General features: G+C 55.7%; 1 protein-coding gene across 1 annotated transcript in view; it reads right to left on the bottom strand.

The window, feature by feature from the left end:
* The window catches only part of Shank1 (SH3 and multiple ankyrin repeat domains 1), a 46670-nt gene that overhangs the window by 3803 nt on the left and 17038 nt on the right, over positions 1 to 25829 (bottom strand). Inside the window, exons 12-21 of the mRNA XM_059278033.1 lie at positions 22474 to 22587; positions 22261 to 22336; positions 12893 to 12975; positions 12522 to 12646; positions 11878 to 12013; positions 11349 to 11429; positions 10560 to 10628; positions 10127 to 10245; positions 3659 to 3755; positions 54 to 3141 (exon numbers count right to left, since the gene is read on the bottom strand). Of these exons, the coding sequence (XP_059134016.1) occupies positions 54 to 3141; positions 3659 to 3755; positions 10127 to 10245; positions 10560 to 10628; positions 11349 to 11429; positions 11878 to 12013; positions 12522 to 12646; positions 12893 to 12975; positions 22261 to 22336; positions 22474 to 22587 (3988 nt within the window). The remainder of the gene's footprint in view (positions 1 to 53; positions 3142 to 3658; positions 3756 to 10126; positions 10246 to 10559; positions 10629 to 11348; positions 11430 to 11877; positions 12014 to 12521; positions 12647 to 12892; positions 12976 to 22260; positions 22337 to 22473; positions 22588 to 25829) is intronic.

The raw sequence follows: 25829 nt of genomic DNA, 5'->3' as shown, positions 1-25829 counted from the left end.
TCCAGCACCTGCCATAGCCACCCGCCACCCGCCAGCCACAGGCCTCTGCTCACCTCTGGCGCTGCAGGGAGGAGGTCCTCTCTGGGATGTAACTGGCTCCTCCGTGGTGGCTGTCTGTGCTGCCCCCGCTGCCTCCCCGAGCCCAAGGCAGAGCTCCTCCCGCGGCAGAGGACCCACCAAACTGCTGGAGCTTGGAGCTGAGTTCGCTGATGATGCTGGCTTTGACCGTGGCCAAGGCAGAGGCCTGAGGCTGGGACAGGGGCCCTGGCAGGGGTGGTGGTGGGGGTCCCGGACCCTCCTCCCACGGTAGCAGCTTCCGAGGCAAGGACGAGGCAGTGGGCAAAGGTACAGGCGGGACTTCTGGCTCAACCGCCACGGGACCCCCTGCCACACCTGCCGTTGAGGGTCCGGAGCAAGCACTCAAGGCCAGTAGCCCATCTGTTCCAGCTCCGGTCACAGAGACAGTAGGGCTGGTGGGGGTGACAGGATCTCGGAGTCCCCCACTGGGACCAGGTCTCAAATTTCCACCAGCCCCAAGCGCCCGGCCCCGGAGCTTGGAGGGAGTCATGAGCTGTGGGGGGTATGGTGGGCCAGGAGTCCCACTGCCCCCGAAGGCCTGGCCATCCAGGTAGGCAACGTAGGTGTCCAGGAGCTCAGTCCCACTGGCCACCCCGGCCCCGCCCCCAGCCCCGCCCCCTGTGTTGCCTCCTCCTTCGGCCGACAAACTGCTGAGTGTGGACGCGCTGCTGATGGTCTCCAGCGGGTGATCGCTGCTGCTCCGACTGTCCACCTCCTCAATTCCAGAATCCGTGCCAGGTGGAGGATCAGGGCCTGGCTGCGGGGCTGGGGGAGCTGGGGCTGCTGGAGCCGGCGGGCCTGGAGCAGGAGTATCCCCAGGAGCCGTAGGAGCCCCCTGGGTCAGCGTGGCCACTTCGCTGTCGTAAGAGGTCAGGCTAGATGCGGTGGAATCCAGGGTGGGAGGGGCTGCGGCCACAGCCGGGGGTGGGGCTGCAGGTAGAGGGGTACCCGGGGAGGGAGGGTCCGGCAGCGGGTGGGGAGGCCCGGGCGTGAGAGGCGACTCTGGCTTTTCGAAGCTATTGGAAAACTCCAGGGGTGGAGGCAGCGGCTCCGCAAAAAGAAACTCGCCGTCGTCCACATCCACCGAAGGGGCTGGCGGCGGCAGGACCAGCAGCGGAAGGCCGTTCTCCTCACTGACCCGCGGGGAGGTCGGAGAGGCTGGCAAGACCCTGCGAGGGCTGGGCGGTGGAACCCCAGGCCCATCTTCAGTGGAGGACCCTCTCGCTCCCGCTGTGGGAGGCCGGGCCTGGCAATTCTCAAGGAACCGCACATGCAGAGGCAGCCGCTCAGGCTCCTCAGGGGCGGCAGTGCGCCAGGCCTTGCTCACCCCAGGAAGGGGCGTTGGGGGTTCCGGCCCCAGCTGCAGCAGGAGCGGCCCGACCCCAGGAGCCGTCGGGGGTAGACGGTGCAGTAGAGAGCGGCGAGCTGCAGGTGGACTGGCGGGAAGAGCCTTCTCCTGACTTCCTAGGCCTGCCCGGTACCCCAGCTCCCGGCGCGCCGGGTCTCCCCAGAGGCGCAACACTGGCTCGTGACGCGCATGTGGCGAATGGGGTGAGTGGGGTGAGTGGTGGTGGAGGGTGGGCGGCGGGGCGTCGTAGCGTGGCGATGGAGGTCTCGGAGGCGGCTGGGGGGCGCCCCCACCGTCCGAGGATTCCTTCAAGGCCCGCTCCCGGGCGGCCAAGGCCAGCCCCAGCGGAGAGGCGGGATCCAAGGCCTTGCCAGTCAGCGGATGCACCAGGGGCCTCGGGGGTAGGAAGCTAGTGAAGGCGCTGCTGCTCCCGCTGCCCCTGTAGGCTCGGCTGCCGGCTGCATAGGCCCCGTACCCCCCGCTGCTGCCCCCCGACTCTAGTCGGAGGTACGGCTCGGCGGAGAACATGCCTTCATCAATGGATTTGGAATGGCGCAGCCGGGGACCTGGGGGCGCCCCCGGGCCCAGCCCGCTGTCGCCTCCATCCTCATCTCCCGCATCGGTGGACAGGAACAGCGTGGACCGCCGCCGGGCTTCGTTCTGCCAGCCTCCCTCCCTCCGCGCCGCGCCCACCAGGGCCGCTCCAAACTGGCTGGTGAAGTCTAGGGTGGCTGGGCCGCTGGGCGACCCAGGGGTGGGCACGGGCGACGGGGACGGCGGCACTGGGGACGTGGCAGGCGCAGGGCTAGGCGAGGATCCGCCACCGCCCGCGCCGTCGGGCTGGGTGGGGGGCTCGGCCTCTGTGCTGCTCCCCTGGCTGCTGCGGCCGCTGCTACTGGTGGATGGGGCTTTGATGATAATGGTAGGGATGGGGATGGAATTTTTCTCCGACGGCCCAGCCGGAGGTGGTTCAGGCCGTGGCAACGCCGGGGATGTTGGGGAGGACGCAGGAGGGAGGCTGCCCTTCTGGGGCTCGCCTTCCACTTTGGTCTGCTTGACCAGTGGGCCCTTGCGACCTCGGCCCGAGCGAGCAGGCACATACATAGCTGCACTGGCCGCCCTCGGGGGCAGCTGGAAGTAGCGCAGGGCGGTAGCCTGAGTGGGGCCGCTGCTGCCTCCGCTGCTACTGTGGTGGGAAGGTGATGGGGCCCCTGAGGTTGGGCTGGGTCCTCCGCCCCGCCAGCCTCGAAGGCTAGGCTGGGGTCCCAGGGCCAATCGAGGTGGGGGATCGTCGGGGGAACCTCCTGTCTCCATCTCCGGTGGGTGAGGAGGGTGTGCATGGTGATGGTGGGGCTGTGGAGGTGGGGCGTGATGATGGTGATGATGAGGGGGATGATGATGGGCAGGGGGTAGGGCTCCACCGTGATACAGGCTCTTCTCTCTGCCCCCACCACGGGTGTCAGGAGGAGATGGCCCGTCGAAAGATGAAGGGGAGGAGGCAGAGAGGGGACCCCCAGAACCGGGGTTGAAGGGGCCTCCCCGAGGGGAGGGAGTGAGGCGGCCAGAAGAGGAGGGGGCCGGAGGTGTGCTGTAGGGAGGTTCTGGTGGGGATGTAGTGGGTGGTGGGGGTATGTCCTCTGAACCGGGGACTGACAGACTACGGCTGAATTTCATGGCTGGGGGTGCTAGGTAGGGTCTGTCATCTTCCGCAGCCCCTGTTGAGACACACAAGACCGAGGGAGGCATTGGAAACTGGCCCAGCTCTTCCTAGATACAAGCTGCGCACTGCACGACAGCAATCATCAGCAGGGCTCAAGGGAAAAGGCTCAATTAAATGGAATTTCATCATCCGGCCATGAGGGGGCGCCGTTTACTAATTGTTCAAAGGTCTGCGCACATGATAATGGTGACTTGGAGTGAGTTTAAAGCAGGCTTGAGAAGAAAACGCTATCTATCATTTTACACAGAGCCGCGCAGGAAGCAGCCGGCTTCTCCTTCAACAAGTATCTGCCTCCACTTACTACCTGCCTGCTGCCAATGCTCCATCCTCTGAACACAAGATCCCGGTTTTCTAGACCCACCCCAAGTCACACAGCTGGGAAGAAGCAAACCTGGGGTTCATCCAGACTCGACCTCATCTACCCAGGGTCAAATGTGGTGCTGGAACACATCACCAAACCCTGACAGTCCTCTCTTGTGCTCCCGGGCCACATCCCATTCTTGGAGACATACCAATAGACTTCTGCCGGAGCATAAGGCCAGGTCCAGGGGGCAGGAAGGAAGGCCGGTCGTAACTTGGCTGGGAGCGGTGGTGGGGATCAAAGCTTGACTTCAGTGCAGCAGTTAGAGAGAGAGAGAGAGAGAGAGAGGAGAGCAGAGGAGGATCAGTCAGAGTTCTCCACACCCTGAGGGTTGCTTTCTCCTCTGAGTTCCTGCATGGCAGAAACACGGCGTGGAGAAGCTAGAAAGCAGCTCCTGTGAGAACGTTCTCTGGGGTGGCAGTCCGGGGAAGAAAAGAAAAGCAAGCAGGTGAGCTGTCCCACCAAACCAAGCGCCACCTGTAGTCATGGCCTGTACCCAGTGACACCCTTCTGGCCTGCAGCAGCTGCCTCTTCTCTTGTTCATGCCTTTCTGGTCTCTTTTCCAGACTTGGCAGAACCTTTCAAAAGAAATCAGGGCTGGGGAGACTGCTCAGCCGTACTTTGCCACACACACACAAGCATGAGGACCTCAGTTCTGATCCCAGTAGCTGCGGCCCATGTCAGACCCACAGAAACACCGAGGTAGGAAGCCAAACTGGCACACAGCCACTGCTGTCACCTCAGAGACCCACATGAGCTCCTGCAGCCCAAGAGCTGCTCTTCAATTTCAATCCATCGGTATCTTAAGGATGTGTGTGTGTGTGTGTGTGTGTGTGTGTGTGTGTGTGTGTGTGTGCAGGTGCTCACAGATGCCAGATGGGCACCAGAGCTAGAGTTGCAGATTTGGGGGATGCTGGGCTATGTGAGCCTGGGATCCAAACTCCCACCCTCACGATGACACAACAAAGCCTCTGAACCATCTTTCCAGCCCCATTTATCTCATTAAAGAAAAATTTCTGTCTGTCCGACCAGCTAGCCGTTGTTTTGTGCATTCATCATTTCTACCTACCCATCTGTCTGATCTTGTGTCCATCATTCCACCCATCCATCATGGCATGCATCCATCTGTCTGACCATCCACCCATCATTTCATCTATTCATCATTCCATCCATCTATCTTCCACCCACCGTTCTATCTATTATTCCAACTATCCATAATTTTTTTCTGTCCCTGACTTTCCATCCATTCATCACACTGGCTGTGTTTGAATCCATACAAGGCATGTGCACTATTTCCACCCTCCTGGAGAGCTCTGGAGGGCAGTGATGACCTGAGAGATTCAAGGCTTTCCTGGGTCTTGAGTGCGCCATCCCTGTACGGGCCTACCTGCGTCTCATTCATTCCATTAACAAGGGCTGTTTTAGAAGCCACAGATGTCCTGGCTATATCTATATGAAAGGCAGGCCACAAATAAATTAGAGAATTGAACACAGAGTCCAGTGTGGTGATTTACACTTGTCATCCCAGAACTGGAAAGGCTGAAGCAGGAGGATTACCATGAGTTCCAGACTAACCTGGTCTACAAGTGAGTTCCAGGCAGAGTCGGCTATAGCACAGGAGACCCTGTCTCCGGAAAATAACAAATACTCAAGAAAAAAGAAAAAAAATAGCCCAAACCTGGAAAGACAGATGCCCTGTGGAGGTGCTGTTTCCACGGGTCCCCAGGCAACCCAGAAACAGCTTGGGTGCCCGTTACCCCATTAGACCAGCAAAGAATCCGAGAGTCTAGAAAAGGCTCCTCACAGGGATCAGGGATCAGGAGGACAGTCAGGATGATGGGGAAGGGGCTGTGGTGATGGGGGAGGGGACAGGTGGACAGGGAAGGGGCATGGGGATGAGGGAGGGGTCAAGGTGATGGGGGAGTGGTCAGGGTGACCCGAGGGGGAGGTGGTAAAAAGGAAGGGGTGAGAGTCACAAGTATCAGTGTGAAAGAAGTGGCATTAGGGTGCCTGGAACAGAACGAGGAGCCCTGAGGTAATAAGAGCAGCAGGGAGGCTCCCCCCCCCCAGAAGAGCAGGTTCTGAAGGGAGCCCAGCCTGAGCAAAGAACACCTTTGGAAAAGCTCAGGTCAAAACAGTGGGTGAGGGGCTGGGGAGATGTCTCAGTGTGTAAGAGCACTTGTTCTGCAAGTGTGAGGTCCTGAGTTTGAATCTCCAGTACCTACCTAAAAATCTGGGCCTGGCTGCCCATGCCTGGAATACCAGCATCGAGGTGCATGTGTGGTGAGGGGAAAAGGTGGATCCCTAGATCTTGACAGATTGCCAATTTAGACAAAACTGTGAGCTTCTGGTTCAGTGAGACTCTGTCTCAAAGGCACAAGATAGAGAGTGATGGAGGAAGATATCTGCCCTGCTCTGGTCTTGGAATGTGTCACGCTTGCACACCACACACACACAAACACATACCATACACCCTACCCACCACCACCACCACATGTATACCACCCTCACCCCTCACATCATACACACACCGCACACTGTACACTGTATACCACACACCCCACACCATACACACATACACACACCATATACTCATAAACATACCACATATATCATACACATATATACATACCATGTACACTCACCATAAATACACCACACTATACACATAGACCATACATACACATGCCACACACCACATGCCTACAGCACATACACACGCCCAATATATACCGTCCCCCTACAAACACACTTAAAAAAATAATTATTTGGAAAAAAACACCCCACCTGCTTGGGTTAGCTAACAGTGGGGCCAGTCTCAGCAGACCTCCGTTTTAATTAGATATCATTTTCCAAGAGTCCTGAGCAAGTGAGTTCAATTCCCTAACACCCATTTGTCTTCTATAAAATTGAGGTGATCCTTCCTCTCCAAGGAAACTGGTTGGAGAAGACCATGATGAAAAGGTAGAAGTTCAGAGAAGGTAAATTTGGGGTCCATGTAAGGAAGAACTTTCTAGAAGTCTGTCCATATATAGAATAACTACAATAAGAGGTTGTGAGCTCCTGTCTTTAAATTTGTTCAAGCATCTGCTAGATGATTAGCAAGAAAGAAACAGAAGTATCAAAATTTAAGCGCTAAGGCGGGGGGATGGCTCAGTTGGTAAAGTGCCTACCATGCAAGCACAAGGAAGGACCCGAGTTCAATTCCCAGACCCCACGGGAAAAGCCTAGTGTGGGGGCATGTGTACGTAATCATCGTGCTGGGTGGAGAAGACAGGTGACTCTCTGGAGCCTGCTGACAAGCCAGTCTAGCCTAACTGGTGACCTCCAGGTGCAGCAAGAGACCCTGTTTTTGAGATACCTCAAAAAACAGTACGAGTGGCACCTGAGGATGGACACCGAAGGCTGTCCTCTGGTTTCCACAGGCACGTGTGCACACACACTTGCACACACACAAGTAAGAGATGGGCTGGGTGCGGGCTGAGGCTGTCTGATGGCAGTTAGGGATCCGTGCAGCTCAGAAGTGGACGTGAGGGCTCAGGCTCCAGGGAGTGCTGGAGTGAGATCGGAGGGTGATTGCCCCCAGGTGCAGAGGAAGCCTGCTGCTGTTGAGAGCCCTGCGTGACAGGAGTTGACCTCATTGGACCCTCCTGAGTGCAGCCGGGCTTCAACCAATTTTACAGAGCAGGAAACAAATGCTGGGGATGAGGTAGCATGGTTCAAAGCCACAGAGGGAGAGGATATGTCCAGGATATGAATGCACAGCCAGGCTGTAAGACCTGTGCCCTTCTGATTCCTCTCTCTGCCTGCCTCCTGTCTCCATCCTTTCCCCTTCATTTCTCTCACCCCACACTCTCTTCCTGCCTCCCTCCTCTCTTTCCTCCATGCTTCATTCCTTTCCTTCTCTTCCCCTCCACTTTCTGCCTCCCTTCTTCCTTTCTACCCCTCCCCCCTTTTATTGGTGCTGCAGATTGAACACAGGGCCTTTCACCTGCTGGGCATGCGCTCTTCCACGGGATGCACCTCCAGCTCTCATTTTTTTTTTTCTTACTCTGAACTTGTGTGGCAGGATGGTGCAGCAGATAACCCACCCTAACAACTGCAGACATTTCAGACATCTTAAGAAGCCAAGGATGGGCATGAAGGGAGGGCTGGGGGCTGCAGGACACTCTACTAGCCAGAGAAGTAGCCTCCAGACTGGAAATTCCAGGAATCTGGCTGCAAAACCTGCTCCCTGCCTCTGCATAAAAGCACAGGCTCTCTGGAGTTGGAGTGTGTGGTCTTGAGGGAATAAATGACACCCGTGTCTTCACACCATCCCGTGGAAAACTCAGCCCTTTTCTCCCCTCAAGCTACAGGCAGTGTGCTCTGCTAGTCTCAGCAAGATGGGCGGCTGCACCCCTGCTTCCCAAGAGATCACAGAGATCTCCCTCCCTCCTCGCTGCAGCATCTCTACGAACAATGTTATGCTGCTGCAGACTTCGCAGCTTCAGCACTTGGGCACCACAGCCCAGCCTCCCTGGGTAACATGCTGGCCCAAAGACGCTGATATCACTGGAGCAACAAATCTGTTTTACCCTTTGGTTTTCTGAATCAGTCACACTCTGTAGCCTAGGCTGGTCCTTAAAACTCATGGCAATCCTCCTGCCTCAGCCCCTGGAATGCTTAGATTATAGGTGTGAGTCACTACTTCTGACTTCAAAATTCACTTAAAAATTATTTTGAAGGGCTGGGTGGTGGTGGTGGCGCACGCCTTTGATCCCAGCACTTGGGAGGCAGAGCCAGCCAGATCTCTGTGAGTTCGAGGCCAGCCTGGTCTACAGAGTGAGTTCCAGGACAGGTTCCAAAGCTACACAGAGAAACCCTGTCTTGAAAAACAAAACAAAACAAAACAAAAACTATTTTGAAGGTTGGAGATGTAGCCACTTACAGCACTTACATAACACCCACCAGTGAGGGGCTGGGGGTGGGGCTCAGTAGAGTCACTGCCTAGAATCCTTTAGGGAGGGGATAGGGGTGTAGCTGAGTGATAGAGCTTCTCAACATTCTTAACACTGCCTCCCTTGAATACAGTTCCTCATGCTGTGGTGACTCCCAACCTTAAAATTATTTCATTGCTTCTTCATAACTGTAATTTTGCTACTGGTATGAACTGTTCTGTAAATATCTGATATGCAGGGTATCTGATATGTGACCCCTGTAAAAGGGGTCCTAACCCACACATTGAAAACTGCTGGCCTAGAATCTCCTCAGTGAGGGCCTGGGGGGCATAGTCCAGTGGTAAAGCCCCTTTTTAGGATCCCCCAGTGAAGGAGCTGGAGGTATGTCTCAGTGGTAAAATGCGTGAGACCCTATGTTCAACCCCCCACAGAACAGTTATTTAGTGTCCACATCACAGGTTGTCTCTGCACACATCACTCTGCACTTGATCTAAGACCAGATGCAGTGAGCGCAGCTGAGAAAGTCCACACCAACCTGCCAAGCAGATCCTGGGCTCACCTTAGAGCAAATGCCTCTGGGCCACCAGGCTGTGAGTGTGGCCTGAGGACAGAGCCTTGGCAGGCAGAGGGCACAGGCTAAGGGAGATGCCAGGCAGTGGGTTACCTCCAGAAGTGACAGCTGGAGGGCAGAATGGCACACACAGGTCTCATGTGCGTGTGTTGGTGTCAAAGGGCCAAACCCGTGGGGGCAGAGCCAGAAGAGCCCAGGCAGGGTTTGGGTCTTTTCTGAGTTTCATTTCCACATCTGTAAGTGAGCTAACCACTGCTGCATACCTCACAAGAAGATTCTAAGGCAGGAGTGAGGTAATCTGTATGGAATTCAATATCTGAAATGTGTTGAACTTGACAGAGATCAGCCTTTGCCTGTGGGAAAAGGCAGGTGGAGAGGGCGCACAATCCATTGTTCACAGTGCGTGTGCACATGCGCGTGCACACACATGTATGTGTGTGGGGGCCAGAGGTCGGTATTAGGTGTCTTCCTTCAATTACTTTCAACTCTATTTTTAAAAAAAAAAAATCATGTGTGTGTCCACATGTCTACGGTCTGCGTGTGGGACCGTGCACGTGCTGTGCCCTAGGAGGACAAGAAGAGGGCATCAGAACTTCTGGAGCTGGAGTTGTAGGCAACTGTCAGTCTTCTGCAAGAACAGTAAATACTCTTAACCCCTGAGCTGTCTCTCCAGTCCCAGCATCAATATTTTAATAGCTATCCAGGATCATGCTAAGGATATATAACTATGACTCCCCCCCTCGCACCCCCACCCCGGGTCTGGAGAAAAGGTCTCCCTATGTAGCTCAGGCTGATCTCAAACTCACAGCAACCCTCCTGACTCAGCTTCCCAGGATCTGGGATGATAGGCCTGAACCCACATCTCTATAGCATCCCTTTGTCTTACATGAGATCCCTAAGGTGGGAAGGAAAGAGGGGAGATGAGATGGGAGAGGAGGAAGACAGTGTGGTACTTCTCAAGACTAGTGTAGAGCTTAGATGTAGAAGACATTTGGGAGAAAGTGTGGTACTTCTCTGGACTAGCGTAGAGCTCAGATATAGAAGACATTTGGGAGTCTTCACATCAGCGCATGATCCCCTCAGTTTCCTTCTACACCAGGTTACCTACCTCAGTGGCAAAGAATCCTTTGGGCCGGTGCTTGCCCAGGGAGGCGAGGCCACCAGGCCCAGGACCCTCACTTGCACTGATGGTCTGCTGAGCAGCCGCCAAGATCTCATCCAGTTTGTCTTTGGGGAAGTAAAGACAGTCAAAGAGACAGTGAAAGCGAAAGTTACCTTCCGCCGCAGAGACCTGGCTGCCCCGGGGTATGATATAGAGCTCACGTGGTCCTATTTCTGTCTCTGGGGACACCTCCCAGCCCAGCAGGCAGGGCCCGGTGATGACAAAGCACAGGAGAGTGGGTGGTACAAGGATGGTGTGAAGTAACCGGGGTTCCAGGGCCCCAGTGCTGAGCTCACAGGAAGTAAGAGGCAAGGAGTGCATGCGGCATCCCCAGAGGCTGTAGGGTGGGGATTTGGGGAGCCATGCTGTGACATCTTACTGAGTGCCATCTGATACACAGTCCGCTTTTTCTCCATGCTGGGCACTGGCGCAGGCTGTTGTTCATATTCTGTGGGCAAAGGAGAAGGATGAAGATCAAGGGTGCCCTGCAGAGGGCATGGCCGGCAGGTGTGGACCAGCGGGTGTGGCCAGCGCGAGGTGGGGCAGTGAGGGGCTGGGGTCAGGGGAAGGGTAAATCCGCCGGTGGGGTCGGGAGACTGGGACCCTCCCACCAGACCTGAGCCCACTCACCAATTTTCTTCTTCCAGGGGGAGACTAGCCCAGGGGTAGACAGCAGAGGAGCCAAGAGTTAGGACATCAAGGGGAGGTGAGGGACCCCTCTTTGGAATGCCCACCTCCCTAGGGACCCGAGTGGTGGAACAGTCAGTCATCTGCCCAACTGGCCCCAGGTCAGGGGGAAACGAGACCCGCCCCAGGTCATGAGATTCTGCCTGCAAGGAGCTGCTAACCTTCCTCTGTCGGTTGAGGGAGCCGGTAGAAGGGGGAGGGGACAAAAGGAGAGCGACCCATGGTGGGGGGGACACATACAGACCCCCAGAGACCCGGGACAGAGAAACAGAGATACAAGAGGGCAGAGGGGAGACTCTGAAAAACTCCCCAGTGACACACAGGCAGGCCACAGAACCTGGCCCAAGGACATGGAGGGGGGGCGGGACAGGAGGAGGACAAGGACCCCTCGTGACTAACAACACTGACAAAGTCAAGGGTGGTCCAGCCCCTGGCCCCTGGCCGCCCCTGGCCCTCGGCCCCGGCAGCCCCGCAGGCTCACCCATTTCCTCCAGCTCTGAGGTCATAGACTTGGAACGCAGGGAGATGGCTGGGGGCGGGAGCCGCTTAGCCTGCTGGGATGCTGGAAAGGTGGGGATGGGTGGGAGGTGTCAGTGTTGCAGGGAGAAGACCCCTTGACACCCATTCCTTTCACTGTGCTTCCAGAACTCTGAGAACAGCACCCCAGCACGCTGAGCCTTCTCTGCCTCAGTTTCTCCCCAGAAAGTTATGAACAGGCAGGCCTTGAAGGGGAAGGAGGGCCTTGTGGGGGGGTTGAGGAGTGGCCCTAAGAGTCTTAATTTGGTGGCTGGAGAAGCCCCTTTATTTTGATACAAAGTCTCATGTAGCCTAGGCTAGCTCAAACTCACTAAGTAGCCCAGGATGACCCCGGACTTCTGATCCTCCTGCCTCCACCGCCCGAGTGCTAGGATTTGAGGTGTGCATCATGATGCCTCTTCCTGCAGCTTTGGGGCTGGAGCCCAGGGCTCTGTGTGCCAGGCCAGCTCTCTACCACAGCGGTGAAGAAGTACCTTTCTTGTGGACGGCCTCGTCCATGTCTGGGTGTCTGGTCACCATCACCACCTTGACCATCAGCGTGTTGCCTCCCTGGCGGATCATGTTGACCACCTGACGGTGGCCAACCTTTACTACATTCTGTCCATTCACCTGTGTCATGAAGGAAGGGTAGAAGACTTTCAGTGCTGGAGTCCCTGACAGAGGACCTCCTATGCCAACCTTTCTCATCCCTATGACCCTCCCATGGCTCCCTATAATTCCCATGTCCCCAGGAATGGGCTGACCTGCACCTTTCATGTCTCTGTATTGCATATATTGGGGGACAATTCTGTGATGCTTTCTTATTTTTATTTTCAGGCACGTTTATACTCTGTGGCCCAGGCTGGCCTGGAACTCATGAGGTAGCCCAGGCTGGCCTGGAACTCATGAGGTAGCCCAGGCTGGCCCGGAACTAGTGGTAGTGGCAGTTTTCCAGGACCGACTAGATGGAATGACAGGTGTGAGCCATCACACTAGTGTGGGCACCTTTCAAGAGTCCAGGAAGAGTTGCTGGACGGGGTGATTCCACAGACTCAGTCTGATGACCAGAGCAGCGCACAGTTTGTGGGCTTAGGGCTTGTCCCCAGGGACCCAGGGGGACAGTGTGTCTGGGGCTCACCTCGATGAGGAAGTCTCCCATTCGTAGTCCAGCCCGCCATGCCACGCCACCCTCGTCCACAGACTCGAGGTACTGCAGCGCCGGGAAGGCCGGGGTGGGGGTGAATTCCTCGATGGGGGTCTGCGCTGCAGACGGGGAGGAGCCGGCGGGGTCGGAGAGGAGGGGGTGGAGAGGCCGAGCAGGGGATGGGGCTCAGACCCAAGTCACAGAGGACTCATTGGAGCTGAGGGACCAGCACCCCAGGGTGGGGCAATGGGTGGGCTTAAGGGTGTGTGTATAGGGGGGTCCCTTCTCTTTTTCCATCCTCCCTATCCAGGCCCTGCTTCTTGGGTCAGAGAGGATCTCCCATCCCCTCCCCGGCCAGCACTCACCCTTGGCCCCCCGTAGCACGAACCCGAACCCCTCACTGTCCTTCTTCTGCAGCAAGACTGTCTTCTCCTTGATGATGTAATCACTGGCAGGAGGCAGGAGGAAGGGATGGGGGGTGGGGTGGAGAAGGGCTCATGAGGCACAGAGTCGGTGCCCCACCCAGTCACAGGGTGCCCCAGCCCCTGCATGGAGACCATTCACTGCAGTTCCCACCCCCATCCAGTCTGTACTTATGCTCAAGACACCCCCGCAAAGCCCAGGGTGCTCTCGTTGCCACCCACTCTTTCCTCATTCATCCTTCCGTGAAGCCATCCACCCATCCATTCAGCAGAGCTGTTACTGAGCCCACAGTGCACCAGGCACCCAGTGGGGTGGGCAGAAGAGGCTCTGAATTTTCACAGCCCTGCCTGGGTCCTGGCTGGCAGCTTCCTGTCTGTGACCTTGAACCTATGACTTTAACCTTTTGTGCTTCAGTTTCCAAGTCTATCGGGGAACCTGCCTGACGAGACTGTGAGAGTTTAGAAGTTGTACTACACACACGGTGTAGCACAAAGCCCACACCATGTCCTCAGGCCAAAGTGTTAAGTCAAGAGAGTGAACGCACTAACATATCCCATCTCCTTTACTACAAGAATACCTCCAGAGGACCAATCAAAACAATGTTTACATTACCCTGTCCGGTATGGTAGCTAGCTGCACATGACTATTTTTTTTTATCAACATTAATCAAAATTAAATGTAAAGTGTCAGTTCCTCAGTGGCCACGTGATGTTCCTGATGACAGTGCTGACACAGGACATTCCTGTCAGTTATTAGAAGTTCCGGTGGACAGTGCTGACTGCTGCATCCCTTGTTAAGTTTCAAGTGTGTCAATACACACACACACAGGCTGTCAGTACACTCTGGTCACACACCAATTACCAGTCCTGGTGATGCAGGCCTGTCATCCCAGCTACTGGAGGGGGTTGCTGAGAAAGAGGATCAAAAGCTCAAGATCAGCTGAGCAACTTAGTGAGGCTCTGTCTGAAGATAAAATGTGAAAAGAGAGCTGGGGATATAGCTTAGCAGTAAAGCTCTTGCCTAGAATCCCCCAGTGAGGGGCTGGGGTGTGGCTCAGTGGTAGAGCCCCTGCCTAGAATCCCCCAATGAGGGGCTGGGGGTATGGCTCAGTGGTAGAGCCCCTGCCTAGAATCCCCCAGTGAGGGACTGGGGGTGTGGCTCAGTGGTAGAGCCCCTGCCTAGAATCCCCCAATGAGGGGCTGGGGGTATGGCTCAGTGGTAGAGCCCCTGCCTAGAATCCCCCAGTGAGGGACTGGGGGTGTGGCTCAGTGGTAGAGCCCCTGCCTAGAATCCCCCAGTGAGGGACTGGGGGTGTGGCTCAGTGGTAGAGCCCCTGCCTAGAATCCCCTAGTGAGGGGCTGGAGGCTTATTGCTAGAGCATCTGCCTAGAATCCCCCAGTGAGGGGCTGGGGTATAGATCAGTGGTAGAGCCCCTGCCTAGAATCCCCCAGTGAGGGGCTGGGGTATAGATCAGTGGTAGAGCCTCTGCCTAGAACCTCCCAGTGAGGGGCTGGGGGTGTGGCTCAGTGGTAGAGCCCCTGCCTAGAATCCCCCAGTGAGGGGCTGGGGTGTGGCTCAGTGGTAGAGCCCCTGCCTAGAGTCCCCCAGTGAAGGGCTGGGGTGTGGCTCAGTGGTAGAGCCCCTGCCTAGAATCCCCCAATGAGGGGCTGGGGGTATGGCTCAGTGGTAGAGCCCCTGCCTAGAATCCCCCAGTGAGGGGCTGGGGTGTGGCTCAGTGGTAGAGCCCCTGCCTAGAATCCCCCAGTGAGGGGCTGGGGTGTGGCTCAGTGGTAGAGCACCAGCTTAGCATGCACAAAGGCTCCGGGTTCCATTACTAGCACTGGAAAAAATAAACACCAATTCTCCCTGAGTATGGTGTCAGCTCTAGAGCCATATATCTCACCAGTACATCTTAGTAGGATATAAACACAGAGGAAACAGATAAAATTCCAATCATGGCACTCATTTCTATGCTTGCTCAGGTTGGTTGCAACACAGCCTCAGATCCCGGATTACCACTCTACCGCCTCAGCGAGCTACAGCCATTCTCTGTTCACCCAGTATACGGGCAGGGACACTTGAACCGCTCTCTCTCAAGCCACTTCCTTTCAGAATACCCCGTAACACATGTACCACTAGAACACACGCACCGCAGTGTCTCTGCAGCAGCAGTCTTTGTTAGCATCTAGAACCCAGGGCCAGTGCCATGCACACTCTCTGTGTTGCAGCAATGCTCAGACATCCCCCTATACACACACACACACACACACACACACACACACACACACACACACACACGCATACGCACACAACAAATCTCAGTTAGATCTGTGTGGCTCTAAGCCACTCCAATAATATCCACGCGGGCTCCCCAATTACCCACCCCCACATATTCAGCTAACAGCCCTCCACAAGTACTCCAGTATATTTCAGTGACACCCCCACATATCCCAGTATGCCCTGATTCTGACTCCCCTCACTTTGATATCAGTGTATTCCCATCACACGCCCTCTGAGTACCTCCCAGCACACGGGGATAACACCTAATTGTGTGCCTACTGTATTCTAATGCCTCCTCCCCCCACCAGTGCCTCTGTAAGTTCCCATGACCCCCACAGCTTCCACGGTAAAAACCTGTGCACTCATACATCAGTGGGTATTGTGCACATGCCTGTGTGCTGCCTCTGTCCTTGCCGTGCTGAATGGGCACCACATCATGCATGCACACAGAGGCATACCCCAGCCATTGCGCTTACCCAGAGGCCAACAAACCTGTCCATAGGTTCTCACCTCCTCCCCCACAGCCCTCCCCAGTTCCCCCCAGCAGTCTTTGCAGCTGCATGGAGCAGGTGCTGGGAGAAGACTGAAGGGCTGAAGAAAGGGGAGGGGTCGGGGGGATGGGAGAAATGGGTCTAAGGAGGCTGGAAGGTGAATGGACAGTCTGGGAGATTATTCAGAGGTCAGGGCAGTTTGGCTCTGACTGTGTTTTGTGACGGTTTCATCCCCATCCCGACACACGGTGATGACCTCTTCTAAGTCCTATGTCTTTACTACTCTGTCACCCTCTCCACACCCACAAGAACCTCCTCATGAGGCAGCAATGCCCTTCAGGCTCCCCCTTACACCTCACCAAGCAAAGTCACCTTCAGTCATTCATGCATGCCTGCTACCCTCACCTTTCCCCATACTCTGAAGTCCCTCTCTCTCCCCCTCCTCTCTCTCTCCTCTCTCTCTCCCCCTCTCCTCTCTCTCCTCTCTCTCTCTCTCTCTCTCTCTCTCTCTCTCTCTCTCTCTCTCTCCTCTCTCTCTTCTCTCTCTCCTCTCTCTCCCTCCCCTCTCCCCCCCCTACAACCCAGGCTGGTCTACAACTCACATCAATCCTCTTGTTTCAGCCTCCTAGTGTTGGGGTGATGGGTGTTAGCCACCACACCCAACTCTGCAATCTCTTTCAGCCCCAGCTCTACATATCAGCCCTCTCCCACGTACCCTGTCCTCAGACACAAGACTCTTGATCCTATGCCAAGGCTCGCTGCAGGTCTGGCAGCGCTGAAAGCCCTTGACAACAGACCCACCGGCTTAGCTCCTCTTAGCCAGTCCAGGAAGAAGACTTAATACCACTAACTTCCATTTTATGGGTGAGGAAGTAAGACACAAAAAGGTTAAGAAACTCTGCAGAGACACACAGTAACATTGTGTATTTGTTTTCCAGTCAGGCTCTCACTATGCAGCTCTGGCTGTCCTGGAACTTACTCTGTAAATCAGGTTGCCCTCAAACTCAGAGATCCGCCTGCCTCAGCCTCCTGAGTGCTAGGATTCAAGGCGTGTACCACTATACCTAGCTGATAAGTAACATTCTTTCATACCTAAGAAAATAGTTGAGTAACTGCAGTTACAGTTCCTTTCATGTCACACCACCCATACCTCAGACACATACGTTTACCCCAAAGTTCAGCAGAAGACCTCTACGCTGGCTGGTCTTATGTCAACTTGACACACAAACTAGAGTTATCTGAAAGGAGGGACCCTTGATTGGGAAATGCCTCCGGAGCATTCTGCTGTAGGGCATTTTCTTAACCAGTGACTGACTGGGAAGGGCCCAGCCCATTGTGGGTGGTACCATATCTGGGCTGGAAGTCCTGGGTTCTATAAGAAAGCAGGCTGAGCAAGCCATGGGAAGCAAGCCAGTAAGCATCACATCTCCATGGCCTCTGCATCAGCTCTTGTCTCCAGGATTCTTCCCTGTTTGAGTTCCTGTCTAGACTTCCTTCAGTGAACAGTGTTAGGGAAGTGTAAACCAAATAAACCCTTTTCTCCCCAACTTGCTTTCATGGTGTTTTGTTTCAGCAATAGAAACCCTTGACTAAGACAAACCCCAAATGCCCCTCCAGCCTCTGGGGTTTATCCTAACTTCGGCTAGTGACACAAATACATCAAGAATCATGCAATGCCAACCACTTTTGGGTCATTTAATATTTAAGTCATTACAGCATTCCCGGGTGGGGTTGATTGTGAGTGTTCCCATCTTTAAAGCTATGTAAACTAAGGCACAGAGCAAGGGCCTGCTCAAGATCACAACAGCTAGAACTGTCAAGACCACAGCTAGGTTTCCAGAAAGCCACACACTCTGGTAACACCCAAGCCCTTCCATTACCATAGCCCCCACGTCTGTCCCTCCCTGCTATGGACCCCAGCATGCTGCAGGAGTGTCTCTATTTCTACAGCTCTTTGTGTGCCCTCTGCCAGATGCGGTACTCCCATCCCCAAACCTCCGCCTTGCTTTCCTGCTTCTCAGCTTCTTGCAGTTGACTCCATCCTTCCTCCCTGGGATCCCCCTCCCACTTCTACACCTCACTCCATACCACCCTGTATCCCCATGTTTCCCCAAACTACCCCTTCAGCCAGCCAGTCTGGGGGTGTCCTTAGGATATACAGGGAGACCACCCCTGCACTCTGCTTATCCCTTCTTCCAAGGGTCCTTTTCGTATTTCTCCCACCTCCTAACCCCTGCCTGCCTCCTCTCCAAAATTCTTGGGCCTCAGCCCTCCACATTCTCTTGCCTCCTATACACAGAAGTTCACGGTGTCCCCCAGTAGCCCTCACATTCCTTTCACACTGCCATGGGAAGCTCTTTCTCCTTTGGGTATCTGCAGCTTGCCCTGCTGACCGGGCTGGTTTTCCCAGCAGCCTCTTTCCCTGCAAACTCCAGGCTCTGGTGCCCCATTCGTGCTCCCAAATCCTCCTCTTACTGCTTGCCTTCTATCCTCATCCCATCTCCTTTCTTGGCACTCAGCACCCCCAAATTCCAGTACCTAACCCCTCTCCACACATCCCATTGCCCCTCTATCCAGCACCCACCCCCCAGCACCACCGTATGTGGTGCGGACTACCTGCTCATCAGGAGCTGGCACCATGTCCTTCCCCAGGCCATCCCTCGGTGTCCCAGAGAAGGTCTCCAGGGCTTGCTGCTTCCCTCTTGGAGACTGCGGCGCGACTGCTCCCCACCCCCACCCAGGTCCCTCTTGCCCACTCAGGATGCCACAGCCTGGAGCCGGCTGCCATCCACAGTGCTCCCTCCGGCCCTCAGTTCCCTCCCTGTGTTCCCATCTCGGCAGGCCTCCCCACGGCCTGCACAGGGCCCCCGCATGCAAGGAAGCCAGTCTCTGTCCCCATGCTGAGAACAGCACACAGGCAGGTGCCGGAGCCCCATGCAGACGCTTGACGAGGTTCAGCCCACGTGCCCCCATCCCCGCAGAGGGCAGAACCTCAGGTCCTTCGTCCCCATGCACAGACTCCTGGGGGCACAGAGCAGGGCACATGGGGACAGAAACACAAGAGCAAACTGGTGGGGGGGGGGAGCAGGGGGGAAGGGGGCAGGCCAGGCGTAGGAGGTTGGGTGTTGGGAAACACAGCCGCAGTCTCTGGGACAGATGCACTCTATCACACACACACACACACACACACACACACACACACACACACACACACGTGTGCGCGCACGCACACAGACACACAGGCGCACATACGCACACAGTCCCCAGACAGCCTCGTTATGGCTCCAAGTCACACAGAGACAGACACCCCCACGCAGGGACACACAGATGGACACGGGGTGGGGTGGGCTTGGAGCCCACAGCCTCTCATCTCTGTCTGTCCCTCACACACGCAGGCGGTCACAGGCACACACATCATTGACACACGCACAGCCGCACAGTGACACACGCAGCGGAAAAAGAGGAGGGGAGGGAAGGCTGGGGGCGGGATGCCTGTGTGATGGAGGTGTGTGTGTGGGGGACCGACTGTGAATGGGAGACAGGGGTATGAATGGGGGGACTTGCTGACTCTAGGAAGAGGGGCGGGGATGCGGAGGATTGGAGGGATGGGGGCCTGGGGTATCTGGGGAGGGACCCTGGGGAAGGGCTCCTTAGAGTAGAGGAGTTAGGGGTGCCAGAAAGGGCAAGAGTGGGTTGCAGAGTCTAGCTGTAGTGGGGTCTTTTCGTTGGGGGGTGGGCAAAAAGTCCTGGTGGAGAGCAGAGGAGGCCCTGGAGCCGCATCTGAGGCACAGGAAGGAGGGAGGTGGAAGAGAGGCGGGTGTTGAGCTGCTGAGAGAGGGTCTGGGAGGGTTCAGGCCTAGAGAAGGGAGGCTGCGAAGAGGAAAGTGGACAGGTCTGGGGGCCCTGAACGCACGGAGGGGCGCGCCGTTACCTGTAAATGTACCAGACGCTGCGCCGCCGGGGCCCCAGCGCCGGCCAGCTGGAGGAGAGCGCAGGGGGCGGCTGGGGTAGGGCGCCCCCGCCGGGGCCACCCCCGACTGCAGACAAAGCCATCGCCACCGCGGCCCTGGCCCCGGCCCGGGTCCCGATCCGGGCCGCCCCCGCCACCACCGCGGCCGCCGTCGCCGCCGCCGCCGCGTCCCCGTCCCCGCTCGGCTGAACCCCCGTGTCCGGGCCCCCAGGCCCCGCCTCATGCTGACCCGCGCCGGGAGGGGGGAGGGGCCGGGGGAGGGGGCGCGCACCCCCCTTCGGGAAGGCGGGCAGCCCCGGGGGGCTCACATGCCGCGGGGGGCGCGTGGGGGACAGCGCATGGCTGAGGCTCCAGCACCGCGGACAGCTCCGGAGGCAGCAGCGGCCCAGCGTTAACCCCTTGGCGTCCTGCGCCGGGCAGCCGGGCGGAGGGGGGGCGGGCGGGGGAGGGTAACGCGGGGGCCCCTTTGGCGGGAGGAGGGGGAGGGGCAAGGCTCGGGGAGGGGGAGGGAGTCACTTCCGGTCTGTCCCCCCCCCCAGCTATACCCCCCCCTTCCAGAGTCCTCTCGCGCAGGTGCAGAGAGAGTGAGCCAGAGAGCGGGAGCGCGGGGAGAAGGACGCAGCGCCACACATCATATAAGATGCCTCGCCACCGCGTGCAGGGACGAGCAGACAGACAGAACCACACTTTCAAGGCAAGGGACACCCAAGGGTTAGAGAGGCAGACACGTCCCCAAGAGAGGGCAAGCAGCCCACCCTCAGCGTAGACACACACACACACACACACACACACACACACACACAGCTCATCCCCAACATAGTAAGGAAAGGGGAAAGGCAGGGTGCGGGGGTGGCGTGGGGTGAAGGACCCAAGACACTCAACTGGGACCCAGAACACCGAAACAGAGCGTAGTGAGGGGACACACACCACAACTCACCAGAGCCGGGGACCCCCACCGCCCCGCCCCCCCAAGGCAGGAGGAGAGAGGGTGGTACACCGAACCAGGGTAGGTACACAGGCAAGCGCGGCCCAGCTCTAGCTGGGATGCTGGGGACCAACAGTAAGATGCAGAGTGTGAGCACACAAGCCAGGTCACTGCAGACTGGGTCAGGTAGAGCAGAGGGAAGGCATTATTGAAGGGACACTTGGATCTCAGCCCCAGGAGAGGCGGAGAAGGGACAGAAACGGCAAGGCTTCAGGACAGGATAGTTTTAACAAAGGGAAGATGGAGACTGGGGTTGAAAGAGACCCCTCCCATCACCCCAAGACCCAGGCCCAGGAGACACCTCCCCTCCAGACAGGCTGACTTGGGGAGCCTCCATACTCACCCAGTGCCCAGAGCCAGAGACGTACCAGGTGAACAGGCACAAGATGATCCGCCTCAGACCCTGGGGCGCAGGGTGGCTGGTACCCCAGCCCCACCCTGTCCCCACCCATGATATCATTCCTTTCTCCTCCCCCACCCAGACCTTTCCCCCACTCGCCAGAACACAGACACAGGTTTGGACACATTTAATGGAGGGATACTGTGAACAGGGAGACCCTTCCTTGGATTGGGGTGGGATGGGGTGGCAGAGGAGGGTGTCGTCTTTCAGACCCTGGATTATGGCATCTCCTCCCCGCAGCAGAGCCCTGTGCCCCTGGAGTCTGTCCTTCCTCTGCCCTTCCCTCCCACAGCATTCCAGGTTCTGAATTCCAGACCAATCAGAGAAGAAAAGACAGACACAACACTGGGCTAACAAAGCACACACAGCGACACAGGGTGTGTAGAGATCTGTCACCTGGTCACATGTGAGCAGACACGTGGACAGCTCTGGCAGTGCTTGCCCACAGTCAGAGAAGCACACATGTGCAAAGCCAGCCCCACAGTCAACACTGACACAAATGCACCCATGTGCACTGAGGACTGCCGCACACAGCCTTGGCTAGGGTATATTTACAGTGATATCCAACTAAGGGCCTTCTGCCTGTACATGCACGCGGATGCGTCATGCACACTGGCAGAGACGATGTCCACACGCTGGGACTCCTCAACTCTGGTCATGCACACATACACATTCTCGTCCCCCATATACAAGCACCCCATCCTGGCCCAATCCCCACCCTACCCCGCCCCTCTCACCTCCCTGAGTCAATCCCATTGATCAGACTTCAGAAGCAAGTCAGCCAGCAGCCAAGGAGGGGACAGGTGTCAGTGTGCCCCTCTCCCTGTTCCCACCCATTGGGTCCTGCTGGTTCCACCCCCCCACACTGTATGACACACAGGATGTACATATGTCCACAGTATGGGACTGCACACAGATGGGGGAACAGGAAGGAGAGCAGGGCTGTTAACTAGCCCCCACACAAGAACCGGGGGCCCCAAGATACCCTAACCCATGTTTTGGGTATCCCTAAACTAGATGGTCTCAGTGGCTGCCAGGGGCAGATTTGGGATTGGGCTGTTCATTAACAGAATTCTGCCTTCTCCCAACTTTCAAGTAGATCAACGGGAGAGAGAGGCCTTAAAGTGTGGTGTGTGAAGGGAGCTGGGAACGGGGGGGACACCTGAGAGTGTGAGGACATTTACCTTGGGGCATCGAAGCTGTCGTAGGAGCCCACTGTATAATGCCTGAAGAGTCTCTTTGCCTTGTCGCTTCGGCTTTCTGTGGGGACAAAAAGCCTTGGTCCCTCACTTTGTAAACAGCAAGCTCAAGCCTACCCCCAGACTCCTGCACCCCCATGCGGTGGGTCAGGAGAGACAGGAAGATTGCAGGGTGTGATGGAGACCATTCCTTGTTACCTTGTCTTCCTTCCTGGGAGCGGTTTGCCACCTCTTCTAGGCAGTCAGAGGGGAACCAGCCAACTCGACCTTTGACCTGGCCTTCCCAGAAGCCTCCTTCCCCGATGCTGAGCACTGGATAGGACAGTGGGGACAGGGAAATGTTTTGAGCTTTCCTTCCTTTATTTCCCCCGCCTCTTTCTTCTCTTCTCCCCACCCTCTCCTCCTCCTCTTCCTCCTCCTCCCTTGCCTCACTATATTTTTGAGACGAGTTATCATGTATTCTAGGCCAGCCTCAAAGTCACTGTATAGCTGATTATGACCTTGAACTCCCGATTCACCTGCCTTCACATCTTCAGTGCTGGGATGACAGGTGTGCACCACCAAATCCAGTTTATGTGGTGCTGGGGGTAGAACCCAGAATTTTGTGCACGCCAGCTAAGCCCTCTAACAGTTGGAAGCCAGCCCCTTCTTGAGGTGTCGAGGCTTCTCTTTTGCTCCCAACATACTTGGTACACACCATCCTGTTATCCCAACACCCAAAGATGTCCTTAAGATGTATTTGAGGCATGAGGGCTGGAGAGATTGCTTAGCAGTTAAGGGTACTGACTGCAGGCTGGAGAGATGGCTCAGAGGTTGAGAGCACTGGCTGCTCTTCCAGAGGACTTGGGTTCAATTCCCAGCACCCACATGGCATCTCACAACCATATGTAACTCAGTTCCAGGAGCACACAAGTAGTGTACACACAGGCAAAGTGATCATATACATAAAGTGAAATAAAAATTATTTTAAAAAAGAAAGAACTGATACAGGATTTGTGTGAATTCGAGGCTAGCCTGGGCTATATCACAAGATTTTAACAAAAACTTAGGGATAGGGGGTGATGAGATGACTCAGTGGGTAAGAATGCTTATTGGTCAACCCTAAGGACCAGAGTTTGAATGCCAGCAGCTGTGTTAAAACAAAAGCTGAGTGTGGCCACACACAGACCTTTAACACTGCTGTTAGGAAACAGGAGGACCATTGGGCTTGCTTGCCACTAGCCTAGCTCCAAGTCTAGTGAGAGACCCTGTCTTAAGGGAATAAGGCAGAGAGTGACTCAGCAGGACACCCAGAGCCCTCCTCTGGCCTCTGCATATGTGCACCTGTAAACAAGTGTGCACACACCACACTCACACTCAAACCCCCAAACAAAGCAAAACTGTTGTGGTGGTACACATCTATAACCCCAGCAGTGGAGGCAGATGGATGAGGACTTTAACGTCATTCTCAGTACCTAGAGAGCTCAAGGTCAGCCTGGGCTACAAGAGACCCTGCCTCGAAACCAAAAACAGAAGGTCTGAGGAAGGGGAGAGAGCACAGTGGAGAGCCAAGTTGGGACACTCTTGCATGTGAGCTTCCTGAACCTGAGGAGCACATCAGGTAGGCTTGGGGAGCAGAGTGGATTCTGTGGCACAGTCCCCCTGATTAGGGGCAGGTCCACACCTGGTCCTTGTCCCTTCTAGTTACCATCCACAGCCTAGTTGGGTGTTCCCTTCCAAAGTGCTATGGCTCAGATGGCTACTCTGGAGACAGCTATCCCCACTCCTACCCCCGATGCTCCTGGAGTCTCTGCCTGTCTCATCCTCCCTCCCCACCCACAGCTGTAGGCAGCGGCAACGCTCCGCCCTTTGAGCAGACCTGTCCTGCCACATGTCACCATCCTGTCCCTTGTCTGGTTGAAGCAGAGAGAGATGGCAAGGAGCCTGGGCTCTGATTCCAGGCTAGAACTCGAGAGGGGATACTTTTACTACCCCCATGTTAGTGACAAAGAAACTGAAGCTCGACTCAAAGAGCCACCTGCCACCTGCCCCAGGTCACAAGGCTAGTTACCGGCATGTCAGAATTCGAACACAAGCCTGTGTGGTTCCAGGAATACAGCTTTGAGTGGCTACTGTGTGCCTGAATTCCCATCCAAGGACCTAAACACTGTTGCTAATAGCAACAGACACACTGTCTTTTCTGTATCTCCAGTATTTTCCCCAACTCTGTCTGGACTTGGTCCTTCACCTATTTTCTCTCCTCACTCAGTCCTCAACTCTTTCTAGGTTAAAAATTTGAAGGTGGGGGCTAGAGAGATGGCTCAGTGGCTAAGAACACTGACTGCTCTTCCCGAGGACTTGGATTCTATTCCCAGCATTCACATGGTAGCTCACAACTGTCTGTAACTCCAAGATCTGACACCCTCACACAGACACACATGCAGGCAAAACATCAATGCATATAAAATAAAAATAAATTGTTTTAAAAAAATCTGAAGGCAAGCTGGGGCTGGTAGCACAGGCTTGTTATTCTAGCTGCTCAGAAGGCTAAGGCAAGAAGATTGCACATTCAAGATGTTTCTGGATTCAGAGTGAGTTTAAAGCCAACCTATGCAACTTAGTGAGACCCTGTCTCAGAAAGAAAAAGTGAAAGAAGGGCTATGAGTGTGGCTTAGTGGTAGGGTCCCTGCCTAGGATCCCTCAGTGAAGAACTGAGGTGTTGCTCAGTGGTAGAGCCCCTGCCTAGAATCCCCTAGTGTGGTGCTGGGGTGCTTAACTTAATGATGGAATGCTTGTCTCCTGAACTCAATTCCAACTACTGAAAAAAAATTAAAGAACTGGAATATGGCTTGGCAGATGAAGTGCCTGCCTCACAAGTGTGAGGACCTGAATTCAGTCCTCCAGAACCCATGGAGAAAGCCGGATACAGTGGCACATACTGTAATCTCATTGTGGGAAGGTACAGACAGGTAGACCTCTGGGCCTTGCTGGCCAGCCTAGCCTACTTGACAAGTTCCAGTGTAGTGAGAGTCCCTGTCTCAAAAAGCAAGGAGGACTGGTCCTGAGGATCAAGCGTACACATAGCTACACACACACACAAACACACACACACACACACACACACACACACACACACACACACAAAGATGCTGAGGATCACACTTGAAAAGTCTCCCTAGAGCTCAGATGACAGTAGGAGTCGCCATGAGGTTCCTGGATACTTCTCCCTACACACCGCCCCCTCTCCCAAGGATCTGGGGCAATGCCATGAGAGGAAGCCCTGGGTCACGGCTGCAAGTTATCAATAGGGCATTCAGGGAGTTCTGCCAGTCTCTCAGTGCTCTCAGTCTGTTCTGCCAGACTTTCATAGCACTGGGCATGCACATGGTACACATACATTCATGCAGGCAAAGCAAACATACATATAAACCAAAAATAAATAATGATTTTTAAAAAATAGTGAGGGTGGATGTGAAGGGAAGCCAGCTGTGACATCTCTCACCCTACTGATTTCCAGGGTGGATTTGGATGATCTGGCTGGCTTGGCTGGCTACCCAGGTGTCCCCTTCCTCCTT

Source organism: Peromyscus eremicus, chromosome 1 (assembly GCF_949786415.1).
Source record: "Peromyscus eremicus chromosome 1, PerEre_H2_v1, whole genome shotgun sequence".
In the NCBI taxonomy this organism is placed as follows: Eukaryota; Metazoa; Chordata; class Mammalia; order Rodentia; family Cricetidae; genus Peromyscus; species Peromyscus eremicus.
Note: the sequence above shows the minus strand (reverse complement) of the source record. Positions and strands in the feature narration are given on the sequence as shown.